This window comes from Thalassophryne amazonica, chromosome 20, assembly GCF_902500255.1.
Source record: "Thalassophryne amazonica chromosome 20, fThaAma1.1, whole genome shotgun sequence".
In the NCBI taxonomy this organism is placed as follows: domain Eukaryota; kingdom Metazoa; phylum Chordata; class Actinopteri; order Batrachoidiformes; family Batrachoididae; genus Thalassophryne; species Thalassophryne amazonica.
The window spans coordinates 31708692-31728964 of record NC_047122.1 but is presented as its reverse complement, the minus strand read 5'-3'; the positions used below and the strand labels follow the sequence as shown (position 1 = coordinate 31728964).

At 38.1% G+C, this 20273-nt stretch overlaps 1 protein-coding gene and 1 long non-coding RNA gene across 3 annotated transcripts; one reads left to right on the top strand and one right to left on the bottom strand.

The window, feature by feature from the left end:
* Positions 1 to 5: 5 nt before the first annotated feature.
* Positions 6 to 19679, top strand: LOC117501918. The gene is made up of 4 exons (XR_004558127.1): positions 6 to 86; positions 7452 to 7456; positions 12486 to 12489; positions 19669 to 19679. It is a non-coding gene; the product is annotated as an uncharacterized LOC117501918 (long non-coding RNA).
* Positions 5662 to 16436, bottom strand: zgc:101785 (uncharacterized protein LOC450032 homolog). 2 transcript variants are annotated; one of them, XM_034160882.1, is made up of 13 exons: positions 16291 to 16436; positions 15907 to 15941; positions 15149 to 15245; positions 13414 to 13502; positions 13028 to 13141; positions 12648 to 12738; positions 12460 to 12539; positions 9116 to 9154; positions 8836 to 8926; positions 8668 to 8763; positions 8537 to 8592; positions 5938 to 6045; positions 5662 to 5802 (listed from the first exon to the last, which is right to left on the bottom strand). In XM_034160882.1, exons 2-13 carry the CDS (start codon positions 15931 to 15933, stop codon positions 5743 to 5745), a joined length of 948 nt encoding a protein of 315 aa, XP_034016773.1. In that variant the 5' UTR covers positions 15934 to 15941; positions 16291 to 16436; the 3' UTR covers positions 5662 to 5742. The 2 variants fall into 2 exon arrangements, with proteins under 2 accessions (XP_034016773.1, XP_034016771.1); XM_034160880.1 differs by having other exon boundaries at positions 16302 to 16436.
* Positions 19680 to 20273: the final 594 nt, after the last annotated feature.

Here is a 20273-nt window from a genome sequence, read left to right as displayed (position 1 = left end):
TCCAAATTTATGTGGCTAACTATCTTGTAATCCATACTCGTCCTCTGCTGCATTTGACTGGAATGTTATCTGATAACTGAATGAAAGTGCAAAATAAATGCAGCTATCCAGCTAGTAATGTATAGCAACATCCAAATCTTTACTATATTTTACTGGAATGTTATAATGGAATAAAAACACAATAAATATGGCTCACTAGCTTGTAATGTACACTCATTTGTTGTTGTATTTAATCAGAATATTTATCTGAATAAAACAACAGAATAACAGTGGCTAGCTAGTAGTATATAATGACAAAACTTTGTTGCATTTTACAAGAATGTTGGAGGGAACCATCAAGTTCTTGGTCCCCTCCCTGACTAAGGCCCTTCTCCCCCCGATCGCTCAGTTTAGACGGGCAGCCAGCTCTATAAAGAGTCCTGGTGGATCTGAACTTCTTCCATTTACAGATGATGGTTCATTGGGACCTTCAAAGCAGCAGAAATGTTTCTGTACCCTTCCCCAGATTTGTGCCTCGACACAATCCTGTCTTGGAGGTCTACAGACAATTCCTTTGACTTCATGCTTGGTTTGTGCTCTGACATGTACTGTCAACTGTGGGACCTTATATGTAGACAGGTGTGTGTCTTCCCAAATGATGTCCAATCAGCTGAATTTACCCCAGGTGGACTCCAATTAAGCTCCAGAAACATCTCAAGGATGATCAGTGGAAACAGATGCACCTGAGCTCAATTTTAAAAAACAACAACAAAAAACAAAAAGGATGATCAATAGAAACAGTATCCACATTAACTCAATTCTTAGCTTTTTGGTAAAGGCTGTGAATAATTATGTACATGTGATTTCTTATTAGCAATTAGAAATTAATTATTAGGAATTAGCAAAAAAAAAAACCCTTTTATGTTGTCATTATGGGGTGTTGTGAGAAGATGGTTGAGGAAAAAAAATGAATTTCATCCATTTTGGAATAAGGCTGTAACATAACAAAATATCCCTGTCTGGCTGATTTTCATTTGGCTCACTGTTTTGTGTTTCTGGTCCATTAAAGGGGTGGAGTCTGTGTCCACATTTCTTTAATGCAAAAAAGGGATCAATTCAAGGAACAACTTCTTAAAACAGCAGCACTTATTAAAAATGCACCATGCAAAACAAAGACATGCACAAGGACACACAGGTGCACCATCAGGCCAGAACTGAGAAACCAACCTGAGTTGCTGGCAGCGGTGACCACATTTGCAGACAGAAACATCATCCTGTAGACATCATGAAAAACTTTGCGGTGAAGATTGTTGCCTTGGCTTTGCTGGGACTTGTCTCTGCAGAGGTAAAACTCTTTATCACTGCAAATAACAAAAAATAGCTAAGGAGAAATCAAACAAACAAGAACAAATTAATTAACACAGATTTGAACATAGATTTGTACAGCTTGATATCAGGTAATAAATCCAGTGACTTGATTTGTCTTTTTTGCTGGAGGACTTGTTAACTCACAGCAGTTTAATTTTATTCTGAGTGCCATTTTACTTTGTAGATTCTTTGACTGTAAGCGGCATTGAAGTATTTCCTCTTAAACATGTATTTTTATTGGATTTTTCTATGCACTTATATGGTTTTATTGGGTAATGGTTTCTTGGCCATTTTGTAGGACCTTCCGTGATGATATTTATTAGATTTATACTTGTTGGGGATTGCTCAGGGTCCTGATGCTGACATTGTTTACTTTATGCTTATTTTCTATCTGTGGGTACAGTGCATCTTTAAAGTATTCACTGCGCTTCACTTTTTCCACATTTTGTTATTTTATAGCCTTATTACAAAATGGAGTAAAATTGTACTCACAGCACCCCATAATGACAATATGAAAAAAGTTTTTTGAAATTTTTGCATACATACATATATATATATATATATAATTATATATATATATATATATATAATTATTAAGAAATCACACCTACACTTTTTTATTATTAATTATCATTAGGACCTCTAAGACCTGAGTATGCAATTTCATTCTTTCATGTTTTACATAGTTGGAATGGTAATAAAGACTGAAATCTAATATCCTGCCATGTTATATTTGAATCTTGTATCATCAAGCACCAACCAGACAAACTTCAAGGAACCTACCCCAATCTAACCATGGGGGCCACCAACTCCAGCAATAACACAAACTTAACCACACTTGGCAGCGGCAACACCATGACCACACCCCTATACACCATGGTGACCACAGTGACCCCGGTGCCCACGGTGACCTCAATGCCCACGGTGATGACGAGTGGACATGCCCATGCCCTTGCCTCTGTCAGCCTGCTGTTTGGATCAGTTTTTCTTCAGCTTCTTTAAAACTTTACATTAAATGCATTCTCTGTGGCCTACTACAATAAATAAATCATCATATAAATAAATGATAAATTTGTAAGGTGAAGGACTAATTAGGAAGACCACAGTGACACACTGTCAGCCAGCAGATGAAACAGATGAGAAGGAAAATGTGGAAATGTAGAAAATATATAATACTTTCAGCTGGACTTGTTTGAATATTATTCGAATCTGTGCTTATTATTTTTGTATAAAATATGTGACTGTTGTGTGCAAAGATATTTACTAAATTAAGCACCCTGGTGTTCTTTATGAATATGGGTTTTGGTCTTTTTTTCTTTATTAATTTGTCAGAAAATGACCACATTTGAAATATCCAAATGCAAACTTTACAAAACAACAGAAAATAAAAATTAAATAAAAACAATGCTGCAGAAACTTTTGTCTAAGTAGCATAGCGAGATCAATGTAAATTATTTGGCTCAACCTGCCAGCCACAGGCTTTTTATTGTTATTTTCAACATTTTTTTTTTCATAACATTTTATACACAGTACTGTATGTTCAGAAAACCAGTTCAATTGATGATATTTCCATATTTTTTAATGTGTTCTGAAAATAAATAGTATTCTAAAAAGTTAGTTATCCCACTCCCCCCCAAAATGGGGTATATTTATTTATTTTGGTTATCGCTCCAAGTAATATTATATTGTGTTATACTGTAAAATTAATGTTAAAGGACCAAGAAGAGAAAATAAACTAAAGAAACAAAAACATCAACACAGAGCCACCAACAGAATATTAATATGATCATAGTATTATTAATATGATAGTAGTATAATGTACTGTCAGTCACAGGTTCATGGTGGAGGAAATCAGTCAAGAAATACAGGTTTGGTGATACACAGAAATCATGGTTTGGTATAACATGTTTTAGGCTAGTGTGTCACTGAATAGTATTTCCAGATTATAAAAAATAAAGTAAAAATTCTTGAAGTCTTGTGAAATATGATTCAAAATCAATGTGCCTCTGTTGTGACTTAAAATATGAGATCTTACTGTTTGTTTTTCTTAATAATTGATAAGGAATTGTCTGTAGACCTCTGACAGAGGATCGTCTCGAGGCACAAATCTGGGGAAGGGTACAGAAACATTTCTGCTGCTTTGAAGGTCCCAATGAGCACAGTGGCCTCCATCATTCATAAATGGAAGAAGTTCAGATCCAGCAGGACTCTTCCTAGAGCTGGCCACCCATCTAAACTGGGCAATCAGGGGAGAAAGGCCTTAGTCAGGGAGGTGACCAAGCACCTGATGGTCACTCTGTCAGAGCTTCAGTATATATATATATATATATATATATATACAGTAGTGTTCAGAATAATAGTAGTGCTATGTGACTAAAAAGATTAATCCAGGTTTTGAGCATATTTCTTATTGTTAGATGGGAAACAAGGTACCAGTAGATTCAGTAGATTCTCACAAATCCAACAAGACCAAGCATTCATGATATGCACACTCTTAAGGCTATGAAATTGGGCTATTATTAAAAATAAAGTAGAAAATGGAGTGTTCACAATAATAGTAGCATCTGCTGTTGACGCTACAAACTCAAAACTGTTATGTTCAAACTGCTTTTTTAGCAATCCTGTGAATCACTAAACTAGTATTTAGTTGTATAACCACAGTTTTTCATGATTTCTTCACATCTGCGAGGCATTAATTCTGTTGGTTTGGAAGCAAGATTTTGCTCGTTTACTAGTGTGCTTGGGGTCATTGTCTTGTTGAAACACCCATTTCAAGGGCATGTCCTCTTCAGCATAAGGCAACATGACCTCTTCAAGTATTTTGACATATCCAAACTGATTCATGATACCTGGTATGTGATATATAGGCCCAACACCATAGTAGGAGAAACATGCCCATATCATGATGCTTGCACCATCATGCTTCACTATCTTCACTGTGAACTGTGGCTTAAATTCAGAGTTTGGGGGTCGTCTCACAAACTGTCTGCAGCCCTTGGACCAAAAAAGAACAATTTTACTCTCATCAGTCCACAAAATATTCCTCCATTTCTCTTTAGGCCAGTTGATGTGTTCTTTGGCAAATTGTAACCTCTACTGCACATGCTTTTTATTTAACAAAAGGATTTTGCGGGGGATTCTTGCAAATAAATTAGCTTCACACAGGCGTCTTCTAACTGTCACAGCACTTACAGGTAACTTCAGACTGTCTTTGATCATCCTGGAGCTGATCAATGGGTGAGCCTTTCTGGTTATTCTTCTATCCATTTTGATGGATGTTTTCCGTTTTCTTCCACGCGTCTCTGATTTTTTTGTCCATTTTAAAGCATTGGAGATCATTGTAGAACGCCCCATTTTCCTCAGGCTTTCAAAGAGAAAAGCATGTTCAACAGGTACTGGCTTCATCCTTACATAGGGGACACCTGATTTACACCTATTTGTTCCACAAAATTGACGAAGTCACTGAATGAATGCCACACTAGTATTATTGTGAACACCCCCTTTTCTACTTTTTTTTTTTACTAATAGCCCAATTTCATAGCCTTAAGAGTGTGCATATCATGAATGCTTGGTCTTGTTGGATTTGTGAGAATCTACTGGTACCTTGTTTCCCATGTAACAATAAGAAATATACTCAAAACCTGGATTAATCTTTTTAGTCACATAGCACTACTATTATTCTGAACGCGACTGTGTGTGTATATATATATATATATATATATATATATATATATATATACACTGCAGCAGGCCTGCATGGTAGAGTGACCAGACGGAAGCCACTCCTTAGTAAAAGGCACCCGGAGTTTGCCCAAAGGCACCTGAAGGACTCTCAGATCATGAGAAACAAAATGATCTGTTTCTCCAGGTAAAACTGAAGTTGCATCAGGAAGGACATCCGGCATAAAATGCGTCAAATACCAATGCGGATCTGGATGAATCCGCGGTGGCGACCCCGAGCAAAAAACGTTTGCGGCTGAAACGACATAAACAACATTACAATTACTTTTTATATATAAATATATGGCAACAATAAAATGTAGACTATAACAAAAATCCAAAATAAATGAGCTGATAATACAGAAAAAAACGCATAACATAATCTGGTGCTACTTTGGTTTTTCCTCAGAGACAGTTTTTTAAGAGGTGTGACTTGTTTTCTGGAAAATATACTTATGATCTCTGAAAATGGAGTTGCCATGTTTAAAAAATGGGTTCGAGACCTGATGCATCGCAGAAAAGAAGCAAAAGTATGACAGAAGTGTAGAGAGCCTACACAGAGACAGAAGTATAATTACCAAGCATACAGTTTATTGTGATTTCAGTGTATTTGTATGCTTATTTTACATATATGAATGCATTAAAATAAAAATAAAAACAGCAAAACTATGTTTTTTAGTCTTCAGATCGACAGAGGCCCAGCAGAGCTTGCAGATAGTCTCCCTTGAACCGTTTCTGTTGGAAACACAAAGTGTGATCAGTCCAATCAATAACTTGTGCATTATGAACAATAGTTACGGAACGTTACAAGATTTACATGCATATATAAATGCACATGTTGATACGTGTGTTTCCTGGTGTGGGACCGACCTGCAGGGTCGTGTACAGGGAGGTGCCCGTTAATTTAATGAAGGCGGCTCGGATACACAGCAGGTCTTTTTCGCAGTGTGACACCATGATCCTCCGCACTATTTCTGCCTGAAAGAGAATTCCAAAAGACAGTTTCATCTCAACCTGCCCGAGATGGTACATGCTCTGTTAAAGGTTTGTCACAAAGGGTAAAACACTTCACACACACTTCAAACATGCAAAAAGAAATGCGCTCAGCAAATCAGGATTATGGTGGTAATCAAAGCTTGTTGCAAGCAAATACACAAACAGAAACACGAGAGGATAAAGAAAATCAATGGGTTTGTAATATGCAAAACATAACCAATGTGATTAGTTCATATGTTTATTTTTTGAAAAGGTCAGCTAAACATTTACCAAAATTGGTCAGCATTCTTGCATAAAAGGCAAAGAAATTAATGACTAAATAGCTGGGTTAATAATAAATGATCTTCAGAAAAAAATAACTGATTTTTGCAACCCCTGTTGTAATAAACTATTCCAATAGTGGGCATGAATGCACAACCACTGATAAAATAAATGTTATTGCTGTAACTAACTTCCTTAATAATTATTACACTATTAGGTGGAAATGCACGGGAAAACAAGAGCAATCAGAGATTTCTGGCATCTGCCAATCTGGATCCGGGTCACCTCCAAAATTCAGTGGAGTCTTCCATGTCCCAATATCTATATGTATTGTAAATTTGGTGAAAATCTGTGAAGTAGTTTTTTTTTTTTTTTTTTTTTTTTTTTACATAATCCTTCACAGCCTACATAAAGTCTATTTAAGATGCACTTATTTTCCCTTTCGTGTGGCTAGCATACTGGCATAGTATGTTACTATGCTTTTTACCCTTTTAAATTCATTTTATTAGTAAACAGAGCAGATCGCAGCCTCAACTTTATCTAAAGTCTGGGTCTGTTAGTGAAGCTTAGGGGTAGTATCTGGCGATCACCTTAGTATTTCTTCTGCTTTTCTTGTTGCTTAATGCTGACAAATTATACCATATTTGTTGTCTTTCTGCCATCTGATTCTGTTTTTTTTCCCCTCTCTTTGTTTGAGGTGTGGCTCCATCCAGAAGTGGGAGTGGTGTCTTCTTCTGCAGGCCTCCCATCCTGGACACCAGCATGGACTCCCAAAATTTCCTCTATATTTGTATTGTCAATTGTGTTGGTAGCATGGCCCAAGCAGAGGGTCACCCCTTTGAGTGTGGTCTGCTTGAGGTTTCTTCCTCAAATCATCAGAGGGAGTTTTTCCTTACTACTGTCGCCTGTGTGCTTGCTCTAGGGGTTGGTAAGGTTAGACCTTACTTGTGTATAGCGCCTTGAAGCACCTTTGTTGTGTTTCGGTGCTACATAAATGAAATAAATTGAAATTAATTTGAGATAAAGTGAAATCTTGATCCAGAATCTGGATTCGGATGCAGATTACCTCCAAAATTCAATGGAGTCTTCTATGCCCTAATATCTATCTGTGATGCAAATTTGGTGAGAATCTGTAAAGTAATTTTGATGTAATCCTTTAAAGCCTATATTAAGTGAAATCTTGATTCAGAATCTGGATCCGGATCCAGATCACTTCCAACATTCAATGGAGCCTTCCATGGCCTAATATCTATCTGTGATGCAAATTTGGTGAGAATCTGTAAAGTAATTTTGATGTAATCCTTCAAAGCCTGCATAAAGAGAAATCTTGATCCAGAATCTGGATCTGGATCCAGATCACCTCCAACATTCAATGGAGCCTTCTATGCCCAAATATCTATCTGTGATGCAAATTTGGTGAGAATCTGTAAAGTAATTTTGACGTAATCCTTCAAAGCCTATATAAAGTGAAATCTTGATCCAGAATCTGGATCCGGATCCAGATCACCTCCAAAATTCAATGGAGTGTTCCATGGCCTAATATCTATCTGTGGCAAACATTTTGTCAAAATTTGTGCAGTAGTTTTGACATAATCGTACTAACAGACAGACAGACAGACAAATAAACAAACACGGATGATTTTATTACTTCCTTGGTGGATGTAATTAAAGCTACAATGTGTATGATTTAGTGACATCTAGTGGCTAGGGTGCAGACTACATTATTGCATTCATTATGGAGTGTTCTCCTGTGCAAATATAAAAGGATTGTTCTAATGCTTATAAAAAGGTATGAATTCATTGTTGCAGGTAATTTATACACAAATTAACAGATGGCTAGGAATGCTAATTTCCATTTCTGCTAATAAACATGCCTGCTGCACCCTGCAGCTTTAACTTCGCTAGTTGCGCATCAGCATTATTACAATAGTGAGTGAGTTAGCCAAGCATTGGCACTCGCTATTGCAGTAATTATTAATAAAGTTTGTGTGATCCAATTACTAATCTGTAAACAGACATATTCATGGAAAGCAGCATTTGTGACATTATTAATATTTATTATAATAGTGGTTGATTTAGTTTGTATTCACACCTACTTGTATAATAATTCCTACAACAGTAACGGCTGTTACAGCAACGGTTGCAACATTGATCAATCAAGTGATCAATGGGAAAATTGGATTATGGTCAGATAACCGACAACATGTCTCACCTTCATGGTAGCGAGTCTTTTAGCCAAATAGCGATCTTGATTTTCAATGCACTGCACTGTCACAACACACATATTGACAAGCGTCAGCAAGTGTGCATATTGATCACACAGCGATCAATAAAGACATTTACCTAAAATGCTCAAACCCAGTTGAATGTCTCCTGTGAATCGCTTCTGCACAGTCTGATCCACCTCCTGTCCGCTCTGCAGCTCCAGCTCCAACAGCACTGCAAACCCGACGCATAGTCAACACTCACGTGCACACAGATTTACACCACAGGTTCACATGTGCACGTCACCTTTGTTGAGATGGGCTGAGTTTCTCGAGGTCAGAATGTCGATCCACGGCTCTGTGTCGGCTTTCTTGGTGTTTATAGACGCAGACAGTGACTGGTGGAAACATGCACGAGTGTGTTAGAAAACATATGCTTGCTTGATAAAAATGGCAAACTCACATAAAAAACATCAGCGTGATGATCAGTAAGTGGATTGCATAATTTGCACCTCATTAGTGCAAATTATAGTAAAAGTAAACATGCCATTTGTGTCATTGTTAACCAATAAAACACATCACTTTACCTCAAGATCTCTTTGCACTGTGCCGGTGACATTTTCTTTCTGTTGGGACAGAACGTGAGTGAAAACGTGGTTAAATAGAGAAGCAGGCAAATGTTTCCAGTATGGCAACAAAACAGATTTTTGGACAACATAAATTATTCACAACTTGCAAAACCATATTGTTTTTTTTTCTTTTCCATGCTGTTAAATCAAACAGCTTTTCTGATCTGTTACTGGAAAATAGTGAGAGGACGTTGAATAGATTAATAATATAACACATAATGTAAAAGTACCCTCGGTCGTATGAGCATGTAATCAGTGAAGGAGTGTGTCGAAAGAATGTGACCTTTTGCCACTTAAAATAAGTCAAGGTTATTCATCTTTGAACTTGTCCAAGGTCTGTGTCCCAAGAATGCTCCCTGTGAATTTGAAGACTCTGGCAGTAATAGGACTGGAGTTATACTGAGCACAGACAGACAGATGCAAAGTCTTCACAATACCCGATGGCCATATTTTGGCATCGGGTAAAAAAAAAAAAAAATCTAATCGAAGCTTAAGAACAAAAAAAAAAAAAATGAAAGTAAGGCCAAGGCCAAGATATACAGTGCATCTGGAAAGTATTTACGGTGCTTCACTTTTTTTGTTTTACATTTTGTTATGTTACAGCCTTATTCTAAAATGGATGAAATCAATATTTTCCTCAAAATTCTACACACAATACCCCATAATGACAATGTAAAATTGTTTTTGAGATTTTTGCAAATTTATGAAAAATAATTAAAAACAACAACAAAAACCCTAAGAAATCACATGTACATAAGTATTCACAGCCTTTATCATGAAGCTCAAAATTGATGTCACATGCATCCTGTTTCCACTGATCATCCTTTGAAGGGAGGCCATTCAAAACATTTAGTTGAATCAAATAAAAGTGTGGGCTTCCTGAGAAAAGTGAGGCTAGTGAGCAAAAAAAAAAAAAAAAAGCAAAAATATATTAATATTGGCAGCTTTGTGTATTTCAAAACTCATTTGCATGAATCAGGAGTGCTTTCTGGAAGACATAAAATGCTGGAAAGTTGCAGAGAAAAAAATTAAACAAATGCAGACAAGCTACCAAGAAGGATGAGTTCCAGTCACTCAAGTTCACAGCCAGTGCTGTTTTTTTGTTTGTTTTGTATTTTGTCTTTGTTTTCGCAGATTAGATGATTTCATCTTTTTTCAGCTTCTTATTTTTATTTGATTTATACTTGTTTTCAGTTTTTTTCCAGCAATTTTCAGTAGTTTTAAATATAATGCTTAAAATTTAATGCAATGTTAAAATACCCAGCCGTACGAGCATAAAAAAAGGAAACAGAATGTGACCTTTTGACCCCTTGGAATAGGTTAAGGTTAGCCATCTTTGAACTTGTCCAAGGTGTGTCCCAAGAATTTTCCCTGTGAATTTGAAGACTCTGGCAGTAGTAGGACTGGAGTTATACAGAACACAGACAGACAGACTTACAGACGCAAAGCCTTCGCAATAGCGGATGGCCATATTTTGGCCTTGGGTAAAAATAAAATGGTATTTAATAAACGCTGGCTGCATAAACAGATTTTTAATTGGTACTGTAGGTCTGTAACAAGAAAACGTAAAATACAACATCCCCCCAAAATAAGCAACTAATGATATGAAACAAATGCACCATTTAGTTAAGTCTTTTATGTTTAATGATCATTTAATCTCTGTAGAAACTTTATTGCATCATATTTTTTCTTTTTTGGAATAGGAATGTAACTTTGACTCGTTTGGCTTGTTGTTTTTCCCTGGAAGTGCTGTGCACCTCCTGCATGAGCACCCAAGACGTGCATAATTTAATTGGGATCAAAGGTCAAAACAAGCATTTCCGGTCATTTTCATGGAAAATGTGCAACAGTGCCCCCCCACCCCCAAAAAAGACAAAAAACAAAGCAAACAACTCAACTATGAGTTGGGCTCTTTGGGTAATTTAAGTTCAGAATCTGCTCTCTGTCCTCAGTGATCACTGACAAGTAATTAGTGGGTGGATAGTGTTGTTTTGGCCGTTGCCATTTTCTGTTAGAGATTATAGAAACTCTTGCGAATCCTTTGACACCATAATTGGGCAGCGCAGTCTCATTTGAAGGTGGGCGCTAAAGAGGTAAAATGCGACGCATATGATGTAATTTCTCTACTTCGGGGGACAAACCACAGCATTTTCGATGGCTTTTTGGGTAAATTACACGCAAACAAAGTGAAAATGCAAAGAAAAAGTGACGATGCTTTGTTTATGATTCGGATCTCAAACGTGTTGAGGCGGTTTTTGGAGGCAAGAGAATGGAGCTTCTTTGATTAGCTGTGTAGGCTAACACTTACCGACACGACGTCTCCTACGTCCTCACCTTTTCTTCTCCACCGGAAACCGAAAAAAAACAAAATTTTCGCAACCGCTTCAGTGATTGCAGCCGAAAACAAAACCGTACACCATTCATCCGTGTGAAGTTATGTTGTGTATATATTAAATGGCGGTGCCCGTAAGTGGTCAAATTCCGTGATATCACGGAGGGTTTATTAACTACAAGTCATCGTCAGTTCCGGATATACAACATTACTTCCCCTGCAGCACACAGACATTTTGTGCTACATATATTTGCGCCCCTGTGCGGCCGTGCATGACGGTGCATTGTTTTTGGTCATGTGAACAAATATAACTCGAATAGGTTTGATACCCTTTGGACCAATCTTGGTGAAATAACCAAGGGTCAGCCAAGGACAAAGAGATTTGATTTTCAGAATTATTGGTTAAAGTTAAGGTCACTCGCCATTAAAGCCAAAATTTGGGGCCATTGCTTATATGTGAGAGATACTTGGTTAAATTTACACTTATGGTAACTATTAAATACTAACATCAAGTCATATAATTGCATTTCTGTTGATCACATGACCTTGGGTGACATTAAAAGGTCCAATTCAAGGTTATAAAGGTTTAATTTAACTTATGATGGAAGGGTTGTGTGATAGCCAAGGCCAAAGTGGTTCACTTTCAGCTAAACCTGATGAGATGTCAAGGCCACACAGAGACATAGTGTAGTGTGATGTCACTGTGATGTCAGTGAATCAAAAATAAATTATTTGTATGGCTCAAACACGCAAGGTGCAGGTGTTACACTGCTATGCATCGTTTTTTTTTTTTGTTTTTTTTTGGGGGGGGGGGGGGGGGTGTTGATTTAGTGGATTTTGTGATTTTGCTCAGTTGGTATGTGAGCAACGCAAACCTGCGACGCCGCCTGCTCCAATCTTAAAGCCAGCGTTAAAACCTACGCTATGACGTCAGGCCGCGAGGGTAAAGAAAATAAACATTCAGAAGTACATTGAGCAAAGCCACAACAAGCTTAGCAAAGTCTCCGCTTGTTTCCGCTTTCAACTCTTTCTCCAGGTCCTTCTTGTAGCCTGAAGGGGGTGGGGGGTGGAGGAGGGAGGGAGAGGAAATAGAAAAGAAAACAATTTTGGACAAGCTGGAAATGAAAATGTTTGTAGGCAGAAGTTGTCATAACTTACACTCTTTGTAGACAGCGGCGATTTCTCGAAGCTGATTCCCTGATCGGGTGCACAGGATCTCCAGCAGAGTTTCCTCATCCGTGCCTAAACCCTACACACACACACACACACACACACACACACACACACACACACACACACACACACACACACACACACACACACACACACACACACACACACACATACAGTACTGTAAACTACAATATAATGAGCGGATCCTTACAAACAGCCCAGGAAAAGCTGGTGCATGCACACACACACACACACACACACACACACACACACACACACACACACACACACACACACACACACACACACACACACACACACACACACACACACACACACACACACACACACACACACACACACACCTCCATGGCCTGCTGCAGCCTGTAAGCTTCGTACTGCACCGGAGGCATCAGCAGCTCCACCAGCAGCGATTCCAGATCTCCAGACAGAACTTTCTTCATGCTAGCTACCAGATTCTGAGACATCACAGAGCCAGAAGAAGCACGCTCATAGTAAGAAAGAGCTCCACTCCCTCTCTAAACAAAGGTGAGCTCACGCTCCGCGAGACAGATTTAAATATTATTTGATCAGCAAACAGAAGTTTCAGAGGAACAAACTGACACACAGTATTGTAGCGAGAATACATGAATTATTTCAGGTGAGATTTTTATGTATGTGACCATGTGGGGTTGAGCATTGTTTGTTTTATCCTGAAAGTTGCCTATATTCAGCTCATCTGTTGCTTTACCTTTTGTGTTGACGTCTGGTAGGTTATGGCGATGGCCTGCCTCTGAGCATTGCTCCGATTGGTTAAAATTCTCAGTAGGGTCAGTGTATCTAAGCAAGAAACATCTGCACTTTACACTGACACAGCTGGAGAGTGGTCACATTTCTCAGCCCACACTACCTACATATCAGTGGAACGACGACAGACAACTTTTAGCATGATGACACAAAAACTACTACACCAGTTTTAGTGAAAGGGTGGGGTATGGGCCCAAGAAGAAACCACGAACTATTTGAATGAATCAGATTAAGGGGTGGATACCAAATATTTTCTTCACTGTCTTAACATTGTGAGACAGCACATTTTTCAACATTTTCAATGTCTCAGTACACAAAGTAGATATTCACACTCTCCATCTACAAGAAACAATGTTGATATTCACACTCTACATTTACAAGACATAATGTAGATATTCACCCTCTGCTTCTACAAATGATGGAGTAGATATGAGTACTCTAGATCTACAAGCGATATTGTAGATATTCACACTCTACATCTACAAGAGACAATGTCAGAATTCACCCTCTACATCTGCAAGAGACCATGTCAATATTCACCCTCTACATCTGCAAGTGATGGGCTAGATATTCAAACTCAGCATCTGCAAGAGATAATGTTGATATTCACCCTCTACATCTACAAGAGATATTATAGATATTCGCATTCTACATCTACAAGAGATAATGTTGATATTCACCTACTAAATCTACAATAGATAATGTAGATATTCACTCTCTACATCCACAAGTGATGGAGTAGCTATGAGTACTCTAGCTCTACAACAGATATTGTAGATAGTCACACTCTACATCTACAAGAGACAATGTCAATAGTCACCCTCTACATCTACAAGAGACAATGTCAATATTCACCCTCTACATCGACAAGTGATGGAGTAGATACGAGTACTCTACATCTACAAGAGATATGATATGATATAAAACAAAGAGATTTAAACTCTTTCTGTAATCAACAGATCCTCTGGAAGGCTGAAAGCATCTTGTCATTTTCAGGTCATGTTCTTTCAGGAGAGTTTTCTCTGCTGCCTTCAGGATGCTTCACCAGTTTGTAGAACCAAACATTTTTTAAAGACGTTTATCCCTTCGGCGATTCAACTTTTAAATGCTCTGTAAGTCTGGCGTGTTTTTATTTATTTATTTATTCAGGCTACCCATTTTAACTCATTCTTAAAGTCTGTTTTTATCTGTTTTTATTTGTTTTATTGTTCTTATATGCTGTTATATGTTATTGTGGTTTTTACAGGCTGCTCGAACTTAATTGCCTCTTGTGGGATTAATAAAGTTGGTTGGTTGATTGATAATGTCAATATTCACCATGTCAATATTCACCCTCTACGTCTACAAGAGACATTGTTGATATTCACCCTCTAGATCTATAAGTGATGGAGTAGATATGGGTATTTCTCCAACTACTGGGGTCCTCAACACCCAGGCACCTGTGTGCTGGATCAAGCACTGAGAAACAGTCAAAAGGTCAGTGGTTTCTTCCTTGGCCCAATCCTGAGCCTTTCAGCAAGTTACAGTAAAACTGATTTTGTAGTTTTTTTGTAATCCTCCTAACAGACAGACAAACAGCACGGGAAACATTCACTCTTTGGCAGCGGTAGCAAAGCTTTATGCTGCATTGGACTGTTTCTCCTCCCTCAAACCAGTTTTTACTGTGACACCATGAGTACCTTTCTTATTGAGCGCAGTCTGGATCTGCTCAACATCATTCACAGGATGGAAATTTGAGAACGGTCGCACCGTTCCAAGGGTGCCCCAACACATTTCCTATTTGATACGCAAAAAGAGAGACAAAAAGAGAGCCTGTCTGTAAAGATGAAAATATGATCATTACAAAGTCAGGAATGAAGTGGACCATGTAGGAAGACATGAAAACTTGTCAGAAATCTTACAAATTATGTGCATGAGTAATCATCAAGCTATGTTAAATTTCAAACATCACAGTGCATCAGATTTTAAAGTTTTAAGTGTTAATAAGTTATTAAGTGTTATTAAGTGTTAATATAACATTTACAAGGTTTACCACCCTCTCCGCTGGTAGATTCAGTTAAACCCTATGTGCCGTCCTGTGCTCTGCGCTCCGAATACAGGATTACTGAGAGTCCCAAGGATCTTTTTTAAAACCAGGTTTTCAGAACCTTTTCAAATCATGCATCTGTTCTATGGAACAGTTTTCCAGCTGAGATAAGAGACTCAGATACTATAGAGGCTTTTAAATCAAGTCTTAAACTACATCTGTTCCAACTTTTTCTTAGGAGTGATCCATTCAGTGTCGTGCTTAATGGGTGCTTAGCGTTAGTCTGTCATTAAGTTGTTATTATTATTACCATGCACATATCTATAGATGCTGTAATAATATCAACCATGCATGCAGGGTTTTGTTAAAAGCTGTGATAAAGGACAGAAAGCAAGAAGAATGTGCACTTACATAAGACCTGAAATACTCGTGGTCCATTGTTTTAGCTGCAAGACAAATGATATATTATCGGTGCATGCAGAAAAATAAATATTGACTGTACTTCAAAAGTTCTCGACCTCGCCCAGAACACGTCACAGGATAAAGATTGTTCTTGCATTAGTTTTCAGCATAGTCTCCTTTAACTTCAGTGCACATGGTCCACTGATGTTCAAGCTTTTCTATCATTTCATAGAAGAAGGTCACATCTTCAGCCTCCATATTCTGTTTCCAGATGAGGGCGAGAACCTTTTGAAGTACCCTCATAAGCACTTCTGAACACCCACTTAATCATGCAGCACAGTAAAATCTCATGACAAAGTTAACCACAAAGTACTTTAAAAATAACATGATGACTTTTTTCCTACCTGGAGTTCAATCCTGTAGCAGCTGTGGAGGTAAAGTACAGTTGAGGAGTTTTAAAACCTTGTCCAATCAGCTCCAGATCTCGGTCCCTCCCTCAATACAATCCCACACCTGCTGCACGACAACACCCACCTGACTGCCAGTCTAACATCTGACCAATCAGGGCACAGGATCTCCACGCCTTTGACAAAACTATAAAATATGTCAGAATCCACACACTCAGGTTACAGGTGACCTTTACTGGAAAATAACCATGAACTTTGTGACAGCAACAAACTCCAAACAACTCTATGTCATAACTCTGACTTGGAGATACTGTGGGGTCAGATAGGGATCAGGGTCCAATAGTCCAAAATCCATGACTCCAGAACCTGGCAACAAAACTGTCAGGAAAACAAACTAACAAAACACGACCTCATAACAATACGAAGATTTGATACTCAGAACCTGTTGTATGCCCAGGAGAAAGGCTCAAAAGAGGTGAAATAAGGATCAAATTCAGTTTCAGGTTCAGGAGACACAAATTACGTACAGGCAACAAAATAAAAAAGCAGTGTGCATATTTAGTTATTTTGTATATTACAGTCATGCATTATAAGAAACAAACATGTCAATTTATGAAAAAAGAACAAATTCATAAATTTTTGAACAAAGCATTTCAAAAGAAAAGAAGAACGTACATGGAACAGTAGTTTCCTGTGCATCCAGAAAGTATTCACAGCGCTTCACTTTTTCCACATTTTATGTGACAGCCTTATTCCAAAATGGAGTAAATTCATATTTCCCTCAAAACTGTACTCACAACACCCCATAAAGACAACATGGAAAAAGTTTTTTTTTGTTTGTTTGTTTGTTTTTGCAAATTTATTAAAAATAATAATAAAAAAACTACGCTTTAAATTGTGATTTTGTCTGTTTGTTATCTTTACATATTATTCTATGTCATTAAGACACATGATTACTGGGGTTGTTATAATAACATGAAATTATTAGTTAAAAACGTTTCAACTACAAAATAAATGCTAATTTGAAAATCCAGGCCCAACTGAATTAGAAATGAAAGTCAACTTGACTTTGGGGATAAAAACACCTGCGTCATCATGCTTTTCTTGAAATGCATTGTGGGAATGCAGCTGCGGGCGGGTGAACATGGGCTCCTTTCCTCCCTTCCTCCATTTTGGACGCAAGTTGGAGGGCATTGTCGACCGCATGTTTCTTCGGAGGTAAAACTTTCATTCGGTGAAATTAATCGATTTCATTTAAGTGTGTGTGTGTGTGCAAATTCAAATCACAACCAAGCAGGTCAATCAATTAATAAATCCAAGTCAACTGACACAAAAGGTTTACACAACTTACAGTTTTAATTCAAATGAAACCGATTTGCTAGTTCAGACAACTACCCTAAATAGTTAAATCAAGTAACAAATCCAAGTCAACTTAACTGAAACAAAAGGTTTATAAAACTGACCATTTCAGATTCAAACAACTACCTGAATGAGTTAAATCAATTATGAAAGATAAATCAACCCAAACTAATGCAGGTGTTTACCCAACAAGGAATATCTAACCTAGATAACTTATTTTCGTTCACTTAACTTGAAATTCTAAGGCAACCCTTTGATTTTACAGTGCAAGAAATCACATGTACCTATTCACACCCTTTGCGCGATACTTTGTTGATGCACCTTTGGCAGCAGTTACAGCCTCAGGTCTTCTTGAATATGATGTCACAAGCTTGGTGCACCTATCTTTGGGTAGTTTTGCCCATTCCTGTTTGCAACACCTCTCAAGCTCCGTCAGGTTGGATGGCGAGCGTCGGTTCACAGCCATTTTCAGATCTCTCCAGAGATGTTCAGTCGGATTCAGGTCTGGGCCACTCAAGGACATTCACACAGAGTTGTCCTGAAGCCACTCCTTTGATATCTTGTCTGTGTGCTTAGGGTCACTGTCCTGCTGAAAAACAAAACGTCGCCCCAGTCTGAGGTCAAGAGCGCTCTGGAGCAGGTTTTCATCCAGGATGTCTCTGTTCAAAGGGGCCCTTAGGTTGAAAGCATACATGCGCTTTCATAATCACAACCTGCTCACTGGAGCCCTTATTTTTGCAGTACACGGTACTCAGGTCAGGTTTGGGTGCACTTTAATTAGAATCCAAATGGGCCAGTGTATGTTGTGTACGAGGTAAAACGCGTGTTTGGAATTAAAATGTACGTGCTGTGTACGACATGCACACAGGTCAGGTAGACTGTATGCTTTATTGTGTTATCAGTGTATGATACATTCACCACTGTATGTTTATACTGTGTTGCACAATAAACTCAGAATTCTGGCTGTGCGAGCTGCTAGCGCTGTTACCTGAGAGCGAAAGAAAGTCGTGTACCGCCGCCGCCGCCTAAATGGGTGAATTTAAGCTACCATACAATAGTATTGATGTGGATTCTGATACAGAATTACTGTTTCAGATTTGATGGATTTTCACGTTTGATGGATTACTCCGCGCCCTGACCGCTGTTGGAGCGACGCTGCCTCAGCTTGACGGTAAGCCTCACAGACCGAATTACCTACAGATAAATAAACGGTGCAAACAATGGAATGGATTTAGAATGGAAATAACCCCGTTGTGTCTGATGATTTGCGGATGTTCGTGCTGGTTATACGGTTTTATACTGTCGCAAATAGCTGTTTTAACGCGTCGCCGTAAAACTCCTTTTTACTCGCTCTGCTAACGCATCGCCCGTAAAGCTCTATTTGCGACCGTATAACCAGCATGAATGTCCACAAACCATCAGACACAACAGGGTTATTCCCTAAATAACAGAAATAAACTACAACAATGCAAAAACATACCAAATTAAAGACCGGATAATAGAAGAAAATATTGAACTTTAATGTATTTTACCTCTTCAATGGGCATTTTTTGACCGGTACAACTTGTATGCTGAAAAAATACAATAACTCATAGTGACCAAAACGGCAAAACAGAATGAGAGTCAAAACATGGTCCATTACAGCTGAGTGATGAAGCAAGAGACAAAAAGTGCTCCACACATTTCCAGTCACAGCCACTGATGCTTGTAACTTCATCAGAACAGTCTTAGAAATCCTGTTGGCTTCCCTCACTTGTCTCCTTCATGCACAATTTCTCAGGTTTTGAGAACAGCTCCCCCTCTACACAAATTTATAAAGGTGTGGCACACATACTGTTCTCTTTTTTGTCCAAAAACAGCATTTCATACTTTAGCATGAAGCACCTTGTGAACAAACATCTTTTCAATTACAGAGTTGATGTGTGGTCTGTACCTGCAGGCAGCAGGAGGAGGAGGAAACCTGAGACCTGTGTGCTTGTCAAACAGGTTTTTTTCTGCTTTTAAGTCACACACAAATGATAGAACACCAATCTACATCCAGAAATAAAAACACACACACACAAAAACCTGTGTTCTTTAAAACATCATCTTAATTCAAAATCTAAACTAGAAGCACTCAGAGAGTGCAAACCTCCACCAAGGCCATGGGGTCACTGATGCCATAACATCTACACGCCGTGGAATCATTGAACCTAAAAAAAAGTCTAACAATGATGTTTGCTCAGTAGTAAAAAAGTTTCATCTGCTGTGACTGGATAGCATGTATCCTTAGCGCTTGGCATCACAATTTATTGCAACTTGCACCTTTCCCAGAAGCTACTGTCATCTGAGCACTGATATTGATATTGCATGTGCTTATAGACAAAAACAAATAAGAGACAAAATTCAATTTACTATTCAACTAAATATACAATGCAAATATATTAATTTTTTAACATTTATGAAACACTTCTCTAAACAAGGCCATAGGGTGACTGACCCTAAAGAGATTCCCTCCTTGGCACAGTGATCTATTTCTTTTTGTCTCTTTCTCTAAAATTGTATATAATAATCATTTGATTATTAATATATAAACAAAAATAAATTTAAGAAATATTACAATTTGAAAAC

What these genes read in the sequence shown, in the direction of transcription:
- zgc:101785 (XM_034160882.1), bottom strand. Translation starts at nt 15,933, where the DNA reads ATGGACCACGAGTATTTCAGGTCTTAT. An exon ending in TTGTTGTGGCTTTGCTCAAT is followed by an intron (nt 9,155 to 12,459) that starts GTACTTCTGAAT and finishes CTGTCCCAACAG; the next exon opens with AAAGAAAATGTCACCGGCAC. An exon ending in AAAGACTCGCTACCATGAAG is followed by an intron (nt 6,046 to 8,536) that starts GTGAGACATGTT and finishes ATTCTCTTTCAG; the next exon opens with GCAGAAATAGTGCGGAGGAT.